The 22,947-nt window shown below is 44.3% G+C and overlaps 1 protein-coding gene across 1 annotated transcript in view; it reads right to left on the bottom strand.

Moving 5' to 3' along the window:
* SNRNP70 (small nuclear ribonucleoprotein U1 subunit 70) overlaps positions 1 to 22,947 on the bottom strand; it is a 47,956-nt gene that overhangs the window by 5,668 nt on the left and 19,341 nt on the right. Inside the window, exons 6-9 of the mRNA XM_082273209.1 lie at positions 22,063 to 22,125; positions 18,786 to 18,867; positions 12,423 to 12,524; positions 3,200 to 3,287 (exon numbers count right to left, since the gene is read on the bottom strand). Of these exons, the coding sequence (XP_082129335.1) occupies positions 3,200 to 3,287; positions 12,423 to 12,524; positions 18,786 to 18,867; positions 22,063 to 22,125 (335 nt within the window). The remainder of the gene's footprint in view (positions 1 to 3,199; positions 3,288 to 12,422; positions 12,525 to 18,785; positions 18,868 to 22,062; positions 22,126 to 22,947) is intronic.

Raw genomic sequence — 22,947 nt, 5'->3', positions numbered from 1 at the left:
AGGAGCTAGGTGTAGATGCATGCTGCGTAAAGTAATGGGCTACTAGAGTGATAGTCTGGCTTGGAGTATCGATCAGTCTGTGTCCAGATTGCAGTCCGCCATTTAATGAAGGCTGGCCTAGGCAATCCAAGCAGAAGTTCAAACCACTCCCTGCCACACATCACGGGAGGCTGCAGAACCATTCACAGAGCACAGCTTAGCTTGTGCATGTGCAATGGGGAGCGGACTAAGCGGCTGGGAGTCACAGATGGATTCCCACAGTCAACATGGTGGCGCCAGAGATCCAAAGAACAGGCCTGGGTGAGGACAACGCTGGATCCCTGGACTGGTGTCTTAAATAAAGTAGTTACAGTATTCAGGGCTGCTGGGGGGGGGGGGGGGGGGGGGGGAGAAAACGACCACATTTAAATTGCAAACTACAACGAATTATGCTCGCAATCCAAGGTTTTACTGTATCAGCAAATATATTGTTCCAGTTATTCCACGAGGATGACAAGATGTGCATTCTATGCAAAAGCATGCAATACCCATCAACAATCTTTCATGCAACCAAGGGTACAGATGAACATTACATTGGGACACCTGACTGGTTTTGTCATCCTCTGGCTGTGTCAAAGGTACAGCTCAACTACCACTGCTGTAGCTCTTAAAATGGATGCGCAGGGAAGAGATTGGACTGCCTCAAGCCTTGCTAAAGTAATAATTGCCACAATTGCAGCCTCTAACTCCAATTACCCTCCAAGTCCTCCCCATAAAGAGGCACTAGTGGCGGTGTGTTTGGTCTTGTAAGGAAAAAGTATAGGCAATGTCAAATTTGGTCTGTACACACACACACACACACACACACACACACACACAGGTCCTCCCTTCAACAGCCATGCTGTTTAAACCTGCAACCATTCTTGGCAAGTGCAAGACCAGACCTTGAACAGCAGACTTGGTTAATGTAGTAGAGCTCATAATGCATCTGTGAGCAGATTGATTAAGTCGGCATACCAAGCCCTCCTGGGCCAGTCCTGCACTAAAAAATTAACTTCTAGCTCAGTGTTTCTCAACCTTTTTCAGTCAAGGCACCCTTGAAAATTATGGAGACTCCCTTTAAAAATCATGGGCAGTCTTGAGGCTTTTTTGCAAACTGGTTCTGACTAGTATTCAAATGTTTCTCTTCTCGCTCAGTTTTTCTCCAACAACCCGCTAAGGTGCCCTCAATGCTGATATAGAGGGGCAGGGGAGGGTCAAACAAGAATGCTATGCAGGCAACAGACAACTTCCTTTTCAACTGGTGAGGCCATTGGTCATTAGGATGCTGGCGGCTAGAAGGTTGAAATGGTTCACAGTGAAAACCTATGGCTTTGTTTAACTAAAAGGCAAGCTTTATCCACACGCCAGCTTGTATACAATTTTTAGGCATTTGCTAACCCACCCATGAAGAAACCTCAAGGAACCCAAGGGTGGTTCTAGCTCAAGTTTCCCAAGTAACCAAAAGCAAAAATGTTAGGGCAAGGAATGCATAAATCATAACACTGATCCTACAGTGTCTCCATTGCTGGATCCTCAGCCTATCAAAATCCAGCAATGAACTAGTCCTTTTTGTTAAAGACCATCAAGCCATGATGCCATTTGTTTCTTCCCTGTAACTCATGTAAGCTACAGCTGTGGCATTACCAAACGAAATCCAAAAATCGAGCACAGGTGAGTAATCAGTTCAGTAAAGAATGGAGAGGCTCAAAGTTTCAGAATGCTCATTGGGAGCATTGCTTTCTCTGGCAATCACCACCCTTGCAGACAAAAGGTTCCCAAGAACACCTGAAGTGACCACTTTCCATTGTAGATGGAGAAAGTACCCGCTCCCTGCCAAGGTTGGAGGGGCAAAAAAAAAAAGCCACAAATTAGGAATGGCCTCCTCTGCTTTAAAACAAAGAAGTTACTAGTGGCCTGAAAATATGGGAATGTATAACCATGCATTCCGGAAATTTACAGAAGCCAGAAAACATGCACTGTAAGGCCCCTTTAACATGGGGGCCTCTGTTTTGCGGGATTCACTTGCCCAGCAGGGGATTGCTCTGCTGATACCCACTGAGCAGGAGGATGACAGGTCTGCTCCGCTCTATGGGAAGATCAGGTTTGGGGGGGGGGGGGGGACATACCAGCTGTGTGGTCATCTCAACATATCCAGCACCAATAGACTGATGGAAAATAGGACCACCATCCGTCTGGATTTTGTGGACAGTATCAGATAGAGGCAGGGGTCAGCAGACATGTCACCGCTGACATCCACCACTCTATAGGGGTGACTGGAGGGTCCAATCAGGTCCACCTGAAAAACTGACAGGAGGACCTGACCAGACAGTCCGTTTGAAAGAGCCCTAAAAAACAGAACAGGCTGAATGGATATCATTGTAATTTTTTGGGAGCAATAAAAAGGCAATGAGATCTTTAAGATCCTATGTTATAAAAGTCAAACATTTGACACAAGTATCAGAAACAGTGGCCCAACTAATTTGTTCACAAGCCTCTGAGCTGACTGTTGCAACTTGAGTATAGGAGAAACTTCCACATTGGAAACTTTCGTTGCTTCTAAAAACAGGGGCAAAAGTAGACAGCTTAGCCAAAGATGTGCAGTTGTCAAAAAGCAAGATAGCCCTGTCAATCAAATCTTTTACTGCAGATACAACAGTCTGCAAAAGACAACTAAATAGGTTCACCAGCATCACTCCGTTAACCTGCCTTCTCATACTAGACATTGCCAGGCAAATATAACCGGAGAAGCTCAAAAGTAAACCAGCCATTATGCATTGTTGATTGCCACACCCATTTCCCCAATGGGGTACTCACAGAACACAGCTTGGGTAAAAGACAAGGCCCACAACCTTAGGGAATGGCAAGCCAGACTATAAACAATCATTGCTGAAGTGACAGATTGTGACCCCTGCATGGGAGCAATTATACCATGTCCCCTATAATGGCCAAGGATGCTCTTCACAACATGCACAAAACAGATGTTGCTCAGTCTGCACAGTAATGGAAAGAGGTCTAGCTGCACCCTATACATCAAAATATGAATCTCTAACAAAATATGATAAAACACAAAAAAAAAAAACTTTAAAAATGAACTGATACTTGGGTACAATGCATAAGCAGCACCAATGCCAGCCAATAAATTGCGGCAAACATGCAAAAATGCGCTGGCAGCACTCACCTTTCATCGTATCGGGATGTATCATCTCTACCAGAATGCCTTATGTTGACATCCGCTCCACCGCGTCTAGTGCCTCCCAGACCACCACCTAAAATCAGTAAACATAAAAAGCTAAAACATACGTTTTCCCTCTGTGGTATCTTAAACGGTGTTATTATATCATACACACATAAAACACCTCTTTTCCCCCCTCTGGTTTAATTGGTGTGTAGGATTGATTGAAAATTCAGATAATTTTCTTTTTCCACAAGCCATGTATTTTATTTGCATTAACCAACAGAAAAACACTGCGCTAGAGTATGTAATAAGCTGCCAGCACTAAGAAAGAATACACACTCCAAATATTAGAAATAAAAGACCCAATTCCCTTGCGCTTGAGGCGACCACCTATAACAGTGATGGCGAACCTTGGCACACCAGATGTTTTGGAACTACATTTCCCATGATGCTCAAACTTCAGAGTCCATGAGCATCATGGGAAATGTAGTTCCAAAACATCTGGGGTACCAAGGTTTGCCATCACTGACCTATAACAGTGGTCTACTGGTTCTGGTAAGCAGATTACTCACTTAGGGTGTGGAGTTGACTGATTTGTAGTCACCCTATTCTTACCTGGGACATTTTTTCTAGGTGGTGCATTTCCTTTACTCATGCGGATCATCTGCCTGGGACTTGCTTTTTGCACACATTACTACATGGACTCATTTGTATATAGATCTCAATGCTGTTCCTTTTATGCTTTAATTTCAAAATACACATTACATTAAATGATCAGGGATAATTTTAAAATAAGCGTTATTGTAGCAAAAAGCCCCCTGGCCCCATTCTGAACTTCTATTTTTATATGGCACCTTAGGGTTAACTAAGGTGTGCATTTGTAAAACAGAACCATTTGTCCTCTGAAATGGCACGTATACGAATTCTGTGCGAACGTGGAAAAAGAAAATTCTCTGACCAGGGTAATTTTTTTATTTATATGAAAAAAGTAAAAAAAAAAAAAAAAAAAAAAAAAAAAAAAAAAAAAAAAGGTAAATATACTGCATTATGGCCACTAGACAGAGCTAAAGATCAGAGAAAATACTTGTTTACTAGGATTATCTCCTCCATCCAGCATTCTGTAAATGGCAGCAGTGCAGAGCAAGCGACCCTCAGTGGAGCAGTCGCTTGGTACAGGACCCAGAATGACACTAGGTGCCACAAAAAAAAAAAAAAAAAAAAAAAGGGGGGGGGGGGGGGGTGGGGAAGAAAATATGAACTTTATCGCAGGCCTACAATACGATGCATACGGAAAGTATTCACAGCGCTTCCCTTTTTCCACATGTTACACTCTGTTCCCAAAATTGAATTTTCTTCAAAATTCTACAAATGCCCCAAAACATGAAGTTTTTATGAAATATTTGCAGCTAAAAAAAAAAAAAAAAATTATATATATATATATATATATATAATATATTATATATATATATATATATATATATATATAATATATTATATATATATATATATATATATATATAATATATTATATATATATATATATATATATATATATATATATATATATATATATATACACACACACACACATATACATATATACATATATACACACATACACACACACTTTATCTCACATGTACATAAGTATTCACCTTTAGCTCAATACTCAAATAACGGAATTTTTGTAAAATCTTACCTGTAAAATTCCTTTCTCTGAGTCCTCCGACAGTCGCCGCCTCTTCATATTCGTCACATATGGGGGTATTAGACTTTGCTCCGAAGGAGTAGCTAGGCAACAGAATATGCTAACATTAAAGCTTTTAACATATCCCACCCTCAAGGGGTGGTCCCCTCAGTCAATACCCTCCTACTTCCTGCAACCATATCTCAGTTTCAGTGGAATAGCAGTAGAGTATACAACCAAACCCCAAAAGAGGGGCGGGGGCGGCGACTGTCGGAGGACTCAGAGAAAGGAATTTTACAGGTAAGATTTTACAAAAATTCCGTTTTCTCTTACGTCCTCCGACAGTCGCCGCCTCTTCATATTCGTCACATATGGGGACGTCACAAAGCAGTGCAAACATGAGGGGTGGGAAACGCATCCGCGCCGAAAGGCAACGCAGTCTCCGCATCAAAGAAAGGAACCTTACCAAAGGAAGGAACCCAGCTGGGCAACAGGAAAAAACAGGAAAAAAAACAGGTGCTCAACAGGAGCAACAACCCAGGAAAAGACATAACCAGGGGATAAAAAACTTATCCCAACAGCCAGAGGTCCCCAACAAGGGACCCTAGGGAATCGCCGCACTAAGAACCTTGCGGCCAAAGGAAGCATCCGCCGATGCCTGAACATCTACTTTGTAGAATTTTGTTAAAGTGTGCACGGTCGACCAGGTCGCCGCCTTACACACCTGGGCTACAGAAGCCCCATGACGACAGGCCCAAGACGTACTCAGAGATCTAGTAGAGTGCGCCTTCACAGGCACAGGGGGAACCTTCCCCTGCAAAGCATAGGCCTGTTCAATGGTCTGCCTGATCCATTTGGCGATGGTAGAGGCCGACGCCGCCATGCCCTTCCGAGGACCCTCTGGAAGAACAAACAAGGAATCCGTCTTTCGAAAAGACTCAGTCGATTTAAGGTAAACCCTTATCACCCGAACAACATCCAAAGAATGTAATCTCACCTCCTTTGGATGTTTAGGCTTCGCGCACAGCGAAGGCAAGACAATCTCATTAAGATGGAATTCCGAAACTCGCTTCGGAAGAAAAGGATTAGGTCGCAAGACCACCTTATCCAAATGAACAACCAGATACGGAGACTTGCAGGACAAAGCCGCCAGCTCCGACACTCTGCGAGCCGAAGTGATCGTAACCAAAAAGGCGACCTTTTTGGACAACATAGACAACGAGATCTCCCTGATCTGTTCAAAAGGAGCACGTTGTAACAAAGATAGAACGAGATTCAAGTCCCAAGGGGGCAGAGGATCCCTCCTAGGAGGAACCAGATGCTGCACTCCCTGAACAAAAGTGCCAACCAAGGAGTTGGAAGCCACGGGACGTTGAAACAGAACGGCCAGCGCAGACACCTGACCCTTTATCGTAGCCAGCGCCAAACGCTGATCGACACCCGTTTGAAGGAAAGACAGCACTCGGGAAACCGAGTACGTGCGGGGTGAAAACCCCCTGGACTCACACCAGGCAAAATAGGCCTTCCAAGTACGGTAATAAACCTTCCCCGAGGAAGCCTTCCTCACGTTGATCAAGGTATGAACGACCTCTGGGGAGAGACCCTTCTCCTTCAGGACCTCGGTCTCAACAGCCAGGCCGTCAAAGCCAGCGACTGTAAAGCAGGATGGTATATCGGCCCTTGAGACAGGAGATAGTCTCGAAGAGGCAGACGCCACGGGGCGTCGACCGCCAGATTCACGAGGTCTGCGTACCAGGACCGGCGAGGCCAGTCCGGTGCCACAAGAATCACCGTGCTGCGTTCCGAGTGTAACCTGCGAAGGAACCTGGACAGCAACTGAATCGGTGGAAACGCGTACATCAGCTTGTACTGATGCCACGGGGACACTAACGCGTCCGCCCGAGGGTCGCGCGTCCTTGCTACGAACCTTGTTGTTGAGACGAGACGCGAACAGGTCCACATCTGGAAGACCCCACTTCGCGCACAACATCTGGAAGACAGCCGGGTGGAGAGACCATTCCCCCTGATCCAGGGTCTGGCGACTCAGATAGTCCGCCTGCCAGTTCTCCACCCCTGGAATGTGAACCGCCGTTATCGCCGGGACATGTCTCGGCCCAAGACAGAATGTCGGCCACTTCTCGAGCCGCTCGGGCACTCCTGGTGCCCCCTTGGTGGTTGATGTAGGCCACCGCCGTGGCATTGTCCGTCTGCACCCGAACCGGGCAGCCCTGCAGCCGGTCCGTCCAGTGATAAAGACAGAGATTGATCGCACGCAGTTTCAGAATGTTGATCGGAAGGGAGGACTCCCCCTCCGACCAAGTCCCCTGGGCGGACAGAACGCCCAGAACACCACCCCAGCCCGACAGGCTGGCATCCGTAGTGATTACCGTCCACGAGATAGGACGAAACGACTTGCCCCCGGACACCATCGGGGACTGGAGCCACCACAGAAGGTCTCTTCTGGTGTGATGACTCAACGAGATTTGAAGATCCAGAGATTGAGGTCGCCCGTCCCACATGGACAAGATCTCCGCTTGGAGACCCCGCGTGTGAAACTGGGCGAAGGGAAACGCCTCGAAGGCCGAGACCATCAATCCCAGACATCTCATGCACGTCCGCAGAGACGAGTGCGGAACGTCCCTGAGGGACCTGACTTCCTCCTGAAGAGTTCTGAGTTTGTCTTCCGGCAGGAAGACCTTCGCCTGCACAGAGTCCAGAATCATTCCCAGGTAGGGAAGACGAACCGACGGACTCAGTGTCGACTTTGGAAAATTTATCGTCCAACCAAACTCCTGCAGAGTTTGCATCGTGACAGACCGGTCCTGCTCCAGACCCTGGCTGGTCGCAGACCGAACCAGAATGTCGTCCAGATACCCCAGGACAGAAATGCCCTGGGCCCTCAATAATGCCAGAACCGGTGCAAGCACCTTGGTGAAGACCCGCGGAGCCGAGACCAAAAGGCAACGCCACGAACTGGTAGTGATCCTCCGCAATGGCGAATCGAAGGTACCTCTGGTGACCCTCGAAAATGGGGATGTGAAGATACGCATCCTTCAAATCGATGGAGGCCATGAATTCCCCCGGAACCAGGGCAGCCACCACCGACCGCAGGGATTCCATGCGGAACTTGCGAACCCGCACAGAGCGGTTCAGAGCCTTCAAGTCCAGAATTGGACGAACCTTGCCCTCCTTTCTGGGCACGGTGAACAGATTGGAATAAAACCCCCGAAATCTGTCCCGATGAGGCACCGGAACTACCACTCCCTGAGCCCTCAGGTCCCGCACCGCCAGGTGCAGGTACCGTAAACGCTCTGGAGACAGTTGAAGATTTGAGGGAAAAAATCTGCTCTCCGGCCGAGAGAGAAACTCGATCTTGTAACCAGATCGAACGATCTCCTGAACCCATCTGTCCCGCACGCGGGCCAACCAGGGCTGAAGAAAACCGAGCAAGCGTCCCCCCACCCCAAAACTGGGTGAGGGCGCCCCTTCAGGCCGCACTGTTATGGTCTGCGGATCCGGATTGACCGGACTTCTGTTTTCCAGACCAGGGCTTCTTCTGAGAGCCTTGACCTTTGAACGGTTTGCCCTTGTAGTGCGACCGAAAGGACCCCTGAGGGGGCCGAAAATTAGCATGCTTCTTCCCAGAAGCCCCCTTAGCCTTGGAGAAATGGGGCAAGAGAGTGCTCTTACCTCCGGTGATCCCCTTAATCAACACATCCAAGGACTAACCAAAAAGGCGAGACCCATCATAAGGCAGATTGGCTAAGGTCTTACATGAAGATTGGTCCACCGACCAACATTTCAACCAAACCAGGCGGCGAGACAACACCGCCACGCTGTGCACACGTGCAGCCAACGGGACTAGGTCCAAGTCCGCATCACACAGATACATGACACCCTGGTGGATTTGATCCACCATATCCAGGGTCGCCGGCGAGGCCGAATCGGCCACTAGGACGCGCCTAAGCATCTGCGTCCAACTTGCAACCGCCTGGGCCGCCATGAGAGAGGCAAACAGAGCCTTAAGCATAGAACCCGTAACAGAATAAGTATGACGGGCAAGAGACTCCAATCTCCTATCCGTGGCATCACGGAACACAGGGGAATCCTCTGCAGGAATCGCAGTGGATTTGTTTAAAACCGCAATTGCGTGATCCACTGGGGGTGGCACACACCACCTTTCATCAGTGGAAGGCGAGAAAGGATAACGCAGCTTGAACCTACTTGGTACAGCAAAAGGTTTGCGTAGATTGCGCCATTGTTCCTTAACAGCGCGCTGAAAATCATCATTGCAGGGAAAAACCTGCGGCGTCCTGAGTTTCCTCTGCGTCCCATAAGCCGCCAAGGCAGCGGGGGGGACACACTTCATCCTGCAAACGCAGCGTTTGTTTTATGGAAGCAATCAATTCATCCATGATTGCAAGCTCTTCAGGCGAGCCAGGGGGAGAATTATCAACCCCTTCAACTTCAGCCTCCACCTCGGACCCCACTAGATCCAGGGAGGAGCGGGACCCCGATAAGGAGGCCCCCGCCATAACAGCCCCATCACCTTCACCCTCAGAATCAGAGGAAAGAGAAACTCTGGGTCTTTTAGTAGATTGAGCAGCCACCAGCATCTGCACCTGAGCAGCAAGGCCAGCCACAATAGTGGCTAAATCCCCCCCTGGGGTGGAAACAGCGGTCCCCTGGCTTTCCACCAAGGCGGTAGGAAATTTGCCCTCCTGAGAATCCATTGCCCCTATTAAAAATGCCGGATAATAAAGGGTTAACTGCCCCTTTAACAAGCGCGGCGAGCGCAGCCCACCGCACCACACACAAGCACAATGAGACCCCCACAGGGACAATAAAACTGACACAGGCAATGGACAAGGATATAACCTGAGGAGACCCTCGCCGCTGCCTCGATCGGTGTTCCTGGAGAAGAGGAAGTGATGCGGCCAGGGCGCTCTATGAAAGCCTATGGGAGGCTACAAGAAAATGGCCGCCATGCATGTAGAACATGCGGCCGGAGCGAATGTAGGCAAAATGGCGCCGAAACCGCCGCTCCACAGTACAGTAATGCACACATGTCATCCATGTATAAAAAAACATGTTAGATCGCCGTAGCGATCGCTGTATAGTGCCCAAACATGCCACAAAACATGCCCCACAGCACACAGCTTCTCACACTGACAAGGCTGACACACACAGTGTCACACAGCTCCCCCCCCCCCCCTTGCAGCCCACAGCATGCAGCCGAGTGATAGGGAGACAAACAGTGAGAACAGAGGCAGGTTACACAGTCCCAGACTGACACCCCCCCAGACAGACAGGTCCCCACATAGATACACTTACCTCACAATGGCGTGGGGGACCCGCACAGGCGAACAAGCCGCTGCACATGAGGCAGGGAGAGTCGCATACAAGACGCACAGAATGGGGGTTAAGAAACCGCACAGCGTCCAGTGAGGTAGCCACCTCACCAATCATCCCTGCACCGAACAGGGATGGGTCGTTCACTGTGCCAGGAGCGTTACCTGGCTGAACGCTCGATGGCAGGCTGGGAAGCCACTGACCCACGACCTGCGACCAGGGGGATCAGCCCGAGACCCAGCCCGCATGATCCTCTTCATCCGAAGAACTAACTAATGCTGACAAAAAGAACAGCTAAGTAAAAGGTAGAGAGAAAACTCAAACAAAAAATCAAAAAAGAAGAAAGTCTGGGGCACAAAGCCCCAGCACAGAGAGCTAGCCACTCCTGACAAGCTAGACATTGAAAACTGAGATATGGTTGCAGGAAGTAGGAGGGTATTGACTGAGGGGACCACCCCTTGAGGGTGGGATATGTTAAAAGCTTTAATGTTAACATTCTGTTGCCTAGCTACTCCTTCGGAGCAAAGTCTAATACCCCCATATGTGACGAATATGAAGAGGCGGCGACTGTCGGAGGACGTAAGAGAAACAAGCTTGACACCTGTTTTTGGGCAGTTTCTTCCACTCTTTGCAGGACCTCTCAAGGTCCATCAAGTTTGATAGGGAGCGTCGGTGCACCGTGATTTTCAGGTCTCTCCAGAGACTTTAAATCAGGATCAAGTCTAGGCCACTCAAGGACCTTCGCAGAGTAGTCCCGTAGCCACTCCATCATCTTGGCTGTGTGCTTAGGATCGTTGGCCTGTTGGAAGATGAACCTTCATCCCAGTCTGAGGTCCAGAGCGCTCTGAAGCAGGTTTTCATCAAGAATGTTTGTACATTGCTGCATTCATATTTCCATCAATCCTGACGCTGAAAAACATCCCCACAGCATGATACCACCATGCTTCAGTGGAGGGATGGTATTGGCTAGGTGATGAGCAGTGCCTGTTTTCCTTCAGACATGATGCTTGCTATTCAGGCCGAAGAGTTCAATTCATTTCATCAGACCAGAGAATTTGGTCTCATAGTCTAAAGCCTAGTACACACGCAATGAATTTCCGCCGACCGGTCGTCCATCTTTTGTTGGTTGGAATGTGCCTAGACTGCACACGAATTTTCCCGCATGACAAAATTCTACTTCAGAAGTGATGTCATGTGTTGGTTTGCTTTATTTGTGTTCTTTCTTCTGAGTCTTGCTCATAAAATTTTTCCCTGTCGAAATCTGTACTGACTGCACGAAAATCGGACGTGTTTTGACGGAGGACAAAAATTTTATAGCCTGTACGCCAGATTTTTTCGGCCGAAAAGTCGGAAACATCATACTAACAAGCCCGAAAATCGGCAGATCGGTCATCGGACGAAAATTCCCAGCCGAATTTCAACTCGTGTGTACGGGCCTTAAGTCTTTCATGGGATGTCTGTGCTGCAGAGATGGTTCTTCTGGAAGGTTCTCCTCTTTACAGAAACAAATGCTGGAGCTCTTTTAGAGTGATCATCTGGTTCTTAGTCGCCTCCCTATGCACATCACTGGTAGTTTTGTAGGCATACCATGTAGGATACCCCTCCATCTTGGTTTACCTTTTAATGGACATACAGGGGTCTACAGGGAAAGGTCTCAGCTGCAAAGCACTCTGTGGCTTACTCCAAATGGTGCTTTAAAAAGATGGAGGTCTGTGTAAAAACATGAACCAAAAGATGCCAGGGCAGACTGATGTTCAGCCTTTTTTTCATTCCAGTTCTCAAAGATCCTCCCCTCAATGGAATATAGAAAATGCAACACCACAGCAGAATTTTTTGTGCCTTTTTGGCCTGCTTGCATGTATGACTGTCTAGACATTCCAGACAGACTTTAATCCATTAAAAGCCTGCACCATTTTAGGGGTCATGCACATTAATGCATTCCTCCTTACAGCATATTTTGGTGCCTGGGAGACCCTTTTACTGCATACAGCTACCCATAGACCTGAACAGTTGCATGTGCCATCCATATCTATGAAACCAGGTATATGCCGCTACTTGCATAAAGTTGTGCAAGGGCACAGTCCCCAAATTTTTAGTTAATGCCATCAACGAGGAAGGTGCCAGTGTGCACAAGCCCTCAAATATAACATTTTGCAACAACATGTAACGCTTTCAAAAAGTGCTTACCAAGTCTACGAGGGCGCCAGCCTTTTACAGTACGACCTCTCTCAACATCAACCAGCACACGTCTTCCATCAATTTTCTTTCCATCTGCATGCTTGTATGCCGCTGTAAATACATCATTTCCAGAAGGGCAGAATAGAAACAGTTAGCCAAGGTGTACAGCATTATTCCCCCCTCCCATAAGCTTATCCTTTCACATAAAACAAAACAGCATACTGAATAATGCACGACATCAAGCAGCTGGTTCTCCATGTTGATCACAGGAGTCTTCTGAAGCTAGCAATAGTACCCCTTCAGAACATGGTGTCAAAGCACAGCAAATGCTCTTTACAGAAATTAAACTATAGTTGGACTATTCTAAAACTCTGCAGGTAAGCAGAGTTAAACTCAAGAGATAACTATAGCCAATTCATGAATATGCAGTACAGAGGAGCATAACTGTTATCAAAAACCTTGGACTACATAACTATGCCCACTTCGCCAAATGTAACCCACTGCAACTCAGCTGAAAAGGAGGGGGAAAAAACAAAAAAAAAAAAAAACAAAATGGCTTGCTTATCCTGTTCAGGTGCTACAAATCGGATTTGTCTACCTTTACTGTGTAAATCTGAATGAGAAAATCAATAAAAAATTGTAAAAAACATAATTTAGTGCTTTTCTCTGTGTGCTATTAGACGCTAAGACTTAAGTGTACGACAGTGAGGCATGTCAAAGGTTTACAAGTCCTCTATCACACAAAAGGTATAAAAAAAAGCTATAAGTAAAATACAGCATAGAAGCACTAGACAGAACCACTAAAATAATAAAAAAAAGTTACCTGGTGAAGCTACTTACAAAATTTCTCAAATTACCGCCTCAAATTCAACGAATTTCATGACGATATCTTGGAAAAAGGAGTTCTGAATCTTGGAAGTTTTTGTTAAGTGCAGATGCATTTCTTATAGCCGAGAAACGCTTACCTGTCTCGGCTGCTCTAGGTTATTCCACTGAAATTCCTTAGCTTTGCATTTGAACAGCTGAACACTGCAGAGCATCACAGGCTGCCTGCTAACAGTGGCCGAGTCACAAAGGCTTCACTGGGTGTTTACAACCTTGCTTCTGCAATTACCTGGCTTTGTCTGCCACTTTAGCATTGAACATATAAGGTCTTTCCTTTGCAATAATTAGCCATAATATTGGAGATTCTCTTATGTGGCTCAGTGGTCAGGAGTGAAAACTCCTGTCAATACTTTTAAAAGACATTCTGTACATGGGCGGCACAAATGAGTTTGTTTACAATATTGTTTGACTACCGTTTCTGAAGTTACATATAGTTACCTGTTAAACGCCAATAGACAAGTCACAAAGAGGATACTGCAAATGGATTTGCAATTGTATTTTGGTCAGGCACCTTAAATACATACTTTGTTAACAGGCCATCCACCAGAACTGGCTAGATGCAAATACTGTTAGGCTTGGTTCTTACCAAATTAGGTCAGAGACCCGAATGGCAAAATTTAAAGATAACAAGTCAAATTGACAAAGCTTATGAGCAGGTAGGCTATTTATTGCAGAAGAAACATGCAATGACTCCTCAGCAATAAAATAAACCTAACTGGCTGCTTGCAGTCTTCTCTGGAATTTACGAGATGCGCAGCTCAATTTACATCGTCGGCATGGTTTGTATTCCAGAACGTCTGACTCCTGCGCAGGAGTTTTTTTGCCAGCCAATCAAGACAGCCAAAGACTGGCACCTGGATGAAGCTGGGAAGAAGAGGCCAGCACAGGACCCCTTGCACAGGCCATTAGAGGTGGTTCGTATTGCGACTAGCTCCAGATAGATATACAGATTCCCCATTAATACTCACATGGCGAGCAGGATTGTTTGATTGAACACAAGTTAAAACTGGCTTAAAACTGCCATTACAACATGGGCATACGGATATTACCCCTGGTAGGTATCTGACCCGATACCACGATTTTATTTTAAAAAGGTATTAGAAAAAAAAAAAAAAAAAAAGGAGGAGGAGGAGGAGGAGGAGAAGAATGGGAAGAAAAAAAACATACAGGGTATTTCAAAGAGGCTGAGAGCAACAGAAGGCACTTCGAGTTAGTAACATACTAAACTGAATTTAAACCCAAGTTTAGTGTGACTTATATAAAAGCTATTAAAACAGGGAATACAAAACCTGGTGGCGACACTGATTCAATACTCAAATTAGAAAATAGGTGCAGACAACACAATGAGGGGTTACAGGCTTTACATCCTGCCCACCGTAAGCGGTGGATTTAAGAACATTTTGGGCACAATAAGCTAATTTTAGGATAGCCATAAAAGGGCCAGAGAAAATACACAATCCGATTAAGCAATGGGGCCAAGAAATTAATTCACAGCCCTACTGATAACCAAAAGTGATCAACATAATACAAAATTTCGAAAATAAAGAAAAAACATTTTAGTAAATAGCTAGTTGCTCCCTTTTGTGTATGGAAAAGGGAACAAAGCTTTCACACTGAGCATGTCGTCAGCACCTGTCGACCAAATACGAAAGTTACTGGCATCAACAGCATGCAGCTTCTCCAATAATAGGAAGAGATCTCGTATTCGAGGAGATAGCTGGCTCGCCCACCCCAAAAGGTTTAGTCTTAGAAAACCCATTTCAATACCATGGCCTTTTCCATTTTCACAAACCTAATACCCACACCTACCCCTCTCCATCCAAGTAGTCTTCAGCTTCTTCTTTTAATTAAGCGAAGATTTACCATCGCTGGCGATTCGTAAACTGCCTTATTTGATTGAAGCATCATGCGCCAGAGAGAAGGCGAAAGGATGACTCCACTTGCTGTGGCTTACCTGGGCCCTAACAGCTCACCTTGCACAGCCTTACCAGCTGTATGATTATCTATGGCGGATAACCAGCAAGCAATTACACAAAAACCTATCCCTAAAATCTCTCAAAATGCTAGGAATGAGAAAATCCTATGCCAAGAGTTGAATGTATTTTAAACATCTATAAAAGTTATGGGCACACACTATACTAGTTTATGCAGTTTTCCTTCTAAAAAGTAAACCAAGCAATCAGCTAACTTCTAGGTCTACTAAAAGATGTGCTATAATTTATTAACTGAAGTTACCTACTTCTGCATACATAGATCATTATGCAAACTACAGAGTGCTTGTTCCAGGTTAGAAACTTCCTATACAGTGAAGGATGAGGAAGGTTCAAGAACATGCAACTTGCAGTCAGCAATGGTAGCTGCTTTTTTGTCCTTCCACTTAAATATTGCCTTTTTACAGCAAAAAATATTTGTGAAAATATACTATGTAAATATGGCTTACAAATCGATCTTCACGAAAGCCACCTGAAATGTAGTTACACATATCCCTTTACGACCCAAAGATATTTTAGCCTTTGGAGGCTTCTTATTTCTCAGGGATGCCATTTAGATGCAACTTTACTTTTCATGCTGGATCTTGCATAATTTAACAAAATGAGGAAACAAAGCAAGTCAGCATTGTAATGAAAGACTCAAGTGTGTGAACTTGATAACCCAAAGTAGAGATGCAAGTTGCCTTAAAAAAAAAAAAAAAGTCTGGCAATGATTTTTTTATTTTAAAAAACCCTAGGGGTGCCTGCGTATGTGCAGCAGTTTCCACTTACCGTCCAACTGCTAGACAGTTTGAAGAGGGCAACGTTTCAACACAACCAAGTAGTACCAAAGCTTTTCCCAATTAGAACAGTCCTTTGGGCTTAGTGAGAGAACTAAAAGCTGCTGTAGGTACTTTTAAGGGTCTTCATTTTTTTTTTCTTGGTTAAGGTGACAACTTATAAGTTTTGGACAGACTGAGTGTATGGGTTACCAATTTCATTTGGTAAGATTTAAGTAAACCAAAAATCAGAGGAATAAGGGGCTTTCACTATAGAATGCTTGCTGCAAATGCTAGTTGTCTAGGCATAATTTATTCCTTTTCAAGAAACAAGTATAAACATTAAAGTCAGAAGTCCTCACGTGCATACTTGTTTCAGACCAGCAATTTAAAACTGAAGAGCAACCCCATTACAGTTCGGCAACTAGCACTTTCAGAAAGGCACACCCCCCCCCCCCCATGTTTCTCTCATGACAGTCTCTTTAACCTCTTCATGCCAGCCATAAGCATATATGCAACCTCTCGGCTGGTGAGCCACAACACAGAGGACACATATATGCCTGTCAAAATGCAAACAATGCTGTGCCGAGAGAGCGCACCCTGTGCGCTCCCGGCAGTTACTCGCGGGTAACAGAAAGCTCACAATCACTACTTGGGCACTTTCCGATCATGTGATCGCTTTGACAGCTAATCATAGCGCTCACTCACATGACTAATATGCTTGCCTAAGAAATCCAAGTAGAGACCGCACTCAAGGTATATGATGAAATCAATAAGTATCTTTATTCCTCAGGAATCCTCAGGAATATTTATTCCTGAGGAATAAAGATACTTATTGATTTCATCATATACCTTGAGTGCGGTCTCTACTTGGATTTCTTCTGCTGCTGGATGACGGATCTGACCTGCACCGGGTTTGGAACATACACCTGAGCGGCTTTCTCTCCATTTGCTGCAATATGCTTGCCTCTCAACATCTAAAACCTCTCAAAGGGCCGGGAGGCGCCAGCGCTAAGGGGTAAATTACTGCAGCGCTCCATGAAAATTAGTGAGTTTTTTTTTTTATTTTTTATAGAAACCACCAACTTGTACTCAAAAGCATTGCGGTTTGTGAAGGTTCAGTACAGCCTTAAGAGGAAATCTATGCTGAAAGGAATTTGCAGGATGCTACTGCTAACCGCTCTTGAAAATTCTAGCTGCCTGGCAGGTAAGATAATAAATTTAGTATCAAGATACTGACCTGGAAAATGTATGGAGACTAGAAGTTCTGCCTTTCCTTGCATGCATACCAGGGTTTAAAAGAGAGCAAGGCAACTAATATTTTCAGAAGGAAGACAAACTGCAGCCTACACATTTCTCTCAGGACAGGACACTTTGAATAAACTCATCTGCGTAGTGGAGTTCTGGAATGATTTTTGCCACTGACCCGGTGGGTACTCTAAACCTCTAATAGGGACAGCAGAAAACTTCAATCGAATCTAAAAATACGTTTTTTAAAGCAAATGTTACCTAGGCTTTCTGGAGAATCTTTATCAATTTCTTATACCCTTACATTTCCTATGCTACCTAAATTGATTACTACTACAGGACCATCATAAGAAATGATTCAATTGTGTTAAGACCACCATGAAATCTAAGCAGTAAATGATGCACCTTTAGCAATGTACCCTTGCCCATACCGTTTAAGAGTTCAAATTTAAATGTTCATGCTATTACTGTGTCAGCCCCCACCAATCATTATCTAGTAAGGCATTTATGTTGGTGATGCTTGTGTAGTGAAAAGATATTGTCTGTTGCACCTAAAAAGGCTGTGCAGTTGTCTAAATTGCTGCCCTTTGTCTTGTGTGTAAATGCTGCAAAGTCTTACCCATCATACAAACCCTTATACCAACCATACAATGAGATGTTGTAAAGGGGAGCATTAGCATCAGCTGCAAGCCAGCAGTGGCAATTGCCATCACAATGGTGGCTGCAGTGGCAATAAGAACACAAAATTAATACACCCCACTCACATTACACTTTGTACAGTTTGTTAATTTAAATAAAACATTTTTTACAAGCACAATTGATGGGCAACAGTGAACTATGGGAACAGATCATCAATTCTAATAAACACAAGTGGAGTTGCAAAAAAAAAAAAAAAGTAGACCGATGGTCCCAAGAACTCCAATGCAGTGTTAAAATTAAAAAATTCAAAGGGAATAGGATGCATAAAAACAAATCAAGGGAGAATTTATGCTTATGAAAGCATTTCAATTGGAATTTATAATGTATATATTGTTGCCCATCATATTCAACCCATATGTGGAAGGACCCAAATTACAGTAATCCCAGATTTTAGAAACTGCAAAAAGTCAATTTGGCAATACTACAAAAGTACATCAATTCCTGAGGGAAAAGTTCCTAGCAGTGGGAAAAAAAATTCTACATAAAATTTTGTTTGTATTAGCCTGCCTCCTTGGGGAAGGCAATAAATCTCCAACATTCCCTTAGATAAAAATAAAAAACAAAAAACGCAGATATATAAAATTACTGCAGTGAAAGGGACTCATTCTATGCATGTACTAAACCGAACCCAACCTCAATGGGTTGAGTGCAGCTATGAGATTAATGGAATTTGGGTACCTACTTCAACACAATAACTTACCTTCTGGAACCAGCCCCTTAGGGCATTTTAAACATTTAAACAGACTTAGCATTATAAATAGTGTATAAATTACTATTAAAAAGAAACTTACAATGCATATCACGTTCATGTTCATATTCAATGAAGGCATAACCACGAGGCTTCCCAGAGCGATTATTATATACCATGTGAATCTTCGATTTGGGAGAAAAAAAAAATACAAACAATTACTAATTACAACCTGTACAAAGGCTCATATTAGGAGTGACACTATCAAAGGATAACTGCACTTTTGTCGTGTTTCATTTAGGTACCTTTTGTTACAATAGGAAAGCTTCCTAAGCTTCTAGACCAGTGGTTCTCACCTCCTGTCCTCGGGAACCACTAACAGGCCAGGTTTACAAGACAGCTGAAATACATCACAGGTGATATTTTCTGCTCAGGGATTGTAGTATTCTAGTCTGCATCTCCCCTAGGTAATACCCAAAATCTGGCCTGTTAGTGGGTCCTGAGGACAGAAGTTGAGTACCATTGTTCTAGACCGTTCTATGAGGGCAATAATCACAAACTGGTGTCTTTAACAAATTGCACCCTTGCTGCCAAGATGAACCTCCAGCATAATTCTGGAGTTAATTTACTAGAGGTCCTGAGCAAATGAGAATCAAGACTGCCATGTTGCCCTCACATTGTCGGTAGCAATTCCATTTTTGTGCTGACAGCAAGTCTTTGTATCCTTTCTAAAATGTCACCCATAAAAGACATGAATGACTGTATGACTAGAACAGATACCATTTTGGAGAGGATTAGAATGCACTGCATTTTGGCTAAAACAGCACAAATATCTCAAATTGTACTGGCTCGATGAGGCCGTTGGGACCACGCCTGACATTGTGTGACAAAACAGGTGGGGCTGCACCTGAGGTTACATCGTGCACAGCGGCTGCTAGCCAGAAGATTAGTAGGGTTATGCTGCAGCTTTATTTTAATGCATGGTACCAAGGAATTGTTTATTTTTTTTTAAGTGTTTTAATCTTACTACACTATGTCTGACCTTCTCCCTGTTCTTTAAAGTGGAGTTCCACCCATTTTTAATAACTTGGATTACATAGATGTATGTAATCCCCTTTAAAACTACTTTTACCAATGGAAACTTTTCTTTTGCTAAGAAATACCTTATTTTCTTCTTTATGCATCCTCTCCTGACTTCCGGGTCTGGCTGCCGATCGGCGATTACGTCATTCGGCGATTCGCAGGGGGTGCTGGGATGTAATCTCGCATTATTACACAGGAGTCCTGAGCTGTACTGTATTGGATTGAGGCCGTGCTCTGCCACGCCTCCTCTCAGTGAGCTCAGTGAGGATATAATGCTTTCAGTCCTTGCTCACTGAGAGGAGGCGGGGCAGAGCACAGCCTCAATCCAATCCAATACAGCTCAGGACTCCTGTGTAATAATGCGAGATTTCATCCCATGCGATACATCCCAGCACCCCCTACGAATCACCGAATGACGTAATCGCCGATCGGCAGCCGGACCCGGAAGTGAGGAGAGGATGAAGAAAATAAGGTATTTCCTAGCAAAAAAAAAAGTTTCCATTGGTAAAAGTAGTTTTAAAGGGGATTACATACATCTAAAGTTACTAAAATGGGTGGAACTCCACTTTAAGTAGAATCTGGCTGGAGTTTGGAGCGATCTAGCCTTATGGTATCTAGGGGACTTTAATCCCAAAAGCACTTATGGCTACTCGGTATATAGAGTGCCTTAGAATTCCAGTAAAAAGCAAATGTAATCTGTTCTCTGTCCACACAATCTTTTGACAAGCCCTGGAACCTGAGTGTTGCACAGCACATTTTTGTATTTATTCCGAAGCATTCATGTTTGTGGACTTTTTTCTCCCATGCACTGAGATTGATCACAGGATTGTTAGGTGTATGACCTAATTATTATTAAGGGGTCATTGCATATATGTAAAAAAATCAGTTAAACCTGACTTTCAACATTACTTTAAATTGTATCAGATTTTTTTTTGTGTCAGCGGCTTGTTTAATCTACCAGCGCAAATATTTTTTGGTCATTGCATATATGTGTTTACATCACATCGTGTTGTGTGAAGCACACGGTTTTGAGAATTGCATTAACTCATATGTTAATTGGTTAATTTGATCCTATTGTGCAATTTTTAAGTCATTTTACGGCACGGTGCCTCAATTTTTAGTGCTGCACTTATTTCGAATGTATGTTTGTGTGAAATCCTGAATGCAGTGTCCGGGCAGAGGGAGGGGGTTCAGGTAGGAATCTCATCTATCTCGCTTGTGCAGATGGAGGAATCTGCTCACTTAAAACATTCTATGCCCAGCTTAGGTTTATGTTGTTACCTACCCATTTCTCTCCTTGTAAAGCCTGGTACACACTGTCAGCTCAGGTTGGAGGCGCTGTACTAATGATTTGACATTAAAGCAGCAATCCCCCCCCCCACTAAGCAGTTGTGTTCCGACAGGGGGAATGGTCCCATGCCAGAACACTCCAATCAGTGCTCTCTGCCATTGGCTGAGTGTGCTGATCAGGAGCCAGTCGGCTTCTGGTTTTCCAGCATGCACGTTTGGCAGAAGCCGGCTGACGAACAGATCCGACATACACAAGGGACAAATGTCAGCTTTTTATCCAGCTGATGTCTCCCGACATCTGGCCCGTGTGTACCCTGCTGTACAGTAAAGGTTTTCAATCAGCTCACTACACATACAGTAGGTATAGAGAACCCCCCCTTTAAAATAATAATTTTATTGCTTTGCAGCCTGAAAAAAAAAAATAAAAAAAAATGTAAAAGCCAAATCGCCGAGTTTAAATAAAAAGGAGGGAGTAAATGCAGGTGGATAAAACTAACAGTCTCTTCATGTTGGCCTGCAAAGCAACAAAACGTGATTTTAAAGGGCGATTATCTATACTCACTGTATGCATTCATTTACTTCATGCCACTACATAGCACTGCGTTGTAAGTTTTATACTTTATAATAACCAGCACCAGTAGTGTAATGTTCATCCTATGCATCATACTGCTCTTCAGTATATATTCTGATTTGCATTCAATGCTTAATGTTTTGTATACACTAGTGTTTAGCGCATATAGTGCCATTATCAGATGTCCCCAAACAAAGCCACCAAGCACTGGATTGCATTCATTACCATAGCCTTTGTACCCAAAAAAAAAAAAAAAAAAAAAAAAAAAAAAACACAACAACAACAACAAATTTCACTCTGAATGGGCACTTTTTGGTATTATTTTTAAAGAGTACCATAGATTTACAATCTGCAGATAAGCTACATCCTTTAAATATTGAAAATTCATACATTAATAAAGCAATTTGAAACTAGAACACCGCCGGTTTCTACATACCCGTTTAATGGGCCCATAAACTTCAAACTCTCTTCGTAATTTAGATTCAGTTGAGTCATAGTTCTAGAAGAAAAACAAATATCAAATTTACCATCAGAAGATACTATTCAAGCTCTTAAACATTAAGACAACATTTTTCCTTTGGATACAGTAAGATGGTTAAGGGCTTGTTCACACTAGCAGTTGGGAGGTAGTAAAAACACTGCACTCGAGCCATGCTTTTATCATCCCAAATAGGTTCAGGAGGTAGCCGCCGGGGGATGCTGCAACAGCATTACCCCCCTCCCCCCCAGTGCCACCACCCACCGAACATGACCCATTCATGTGAATGGGCTGCTCTGTAAGCATCGTGCAAGGCTAACTAGTGTGGGCATCAAGGAGTTAAAAGCAGGCGGTAAGGAAACAATGCAACACCTCATCACTGCCTGTCAAATGCTTTCTAAAGAGCAATCCAAACATGGATCACTTAAAAGTTTGGTGCCAATGTGAATGAGCCCTAAACCGTCAGTTTTCGTGTGTGTGAGGCCTTAAGTACAGCCAAAGCTTGTTTGGTTTTACTTCTCCTGTGGATCACAGAAGCGCAGTTCATTCTGCACTCCTGATCATCAGACAGCAGCAACAGTCACCAGCTCTCTGCTCACGGAGCCCTGTAAACCTGAGCTCTCAGTCTTAGAGCCAGGCAGGGAGAAGATGTGTTATCAGACCGATGCTGCATCCACCTAAATGATTCTTGAAAAAATAAATCAATCCCGTACTCTTTACAAATATCAAATCTTTAAACGATTCAAAGACTAAAAATCTCAACATACCTTTAACCGGTTGCCGACCGCCGCACGACTATATACTGCGGCGGTCAGCCCCGGCCAGGCAGAGTGACGTATCGGT

Source organism: Pelophylax lessonae (assembly GCF_965119305.1).
Source record: "Pelophylax lessonae genome assembly, chromosome: 12".
Lineage (NCBI taxonomy): Eukaryota > Metazoa > Chordata > Amphibia > Anura > Ranidae > Pelophylax > Pelophylax lessonae.
This window is presented reverse-complemented; position numbering and strand designations above follow the sequence as displayed.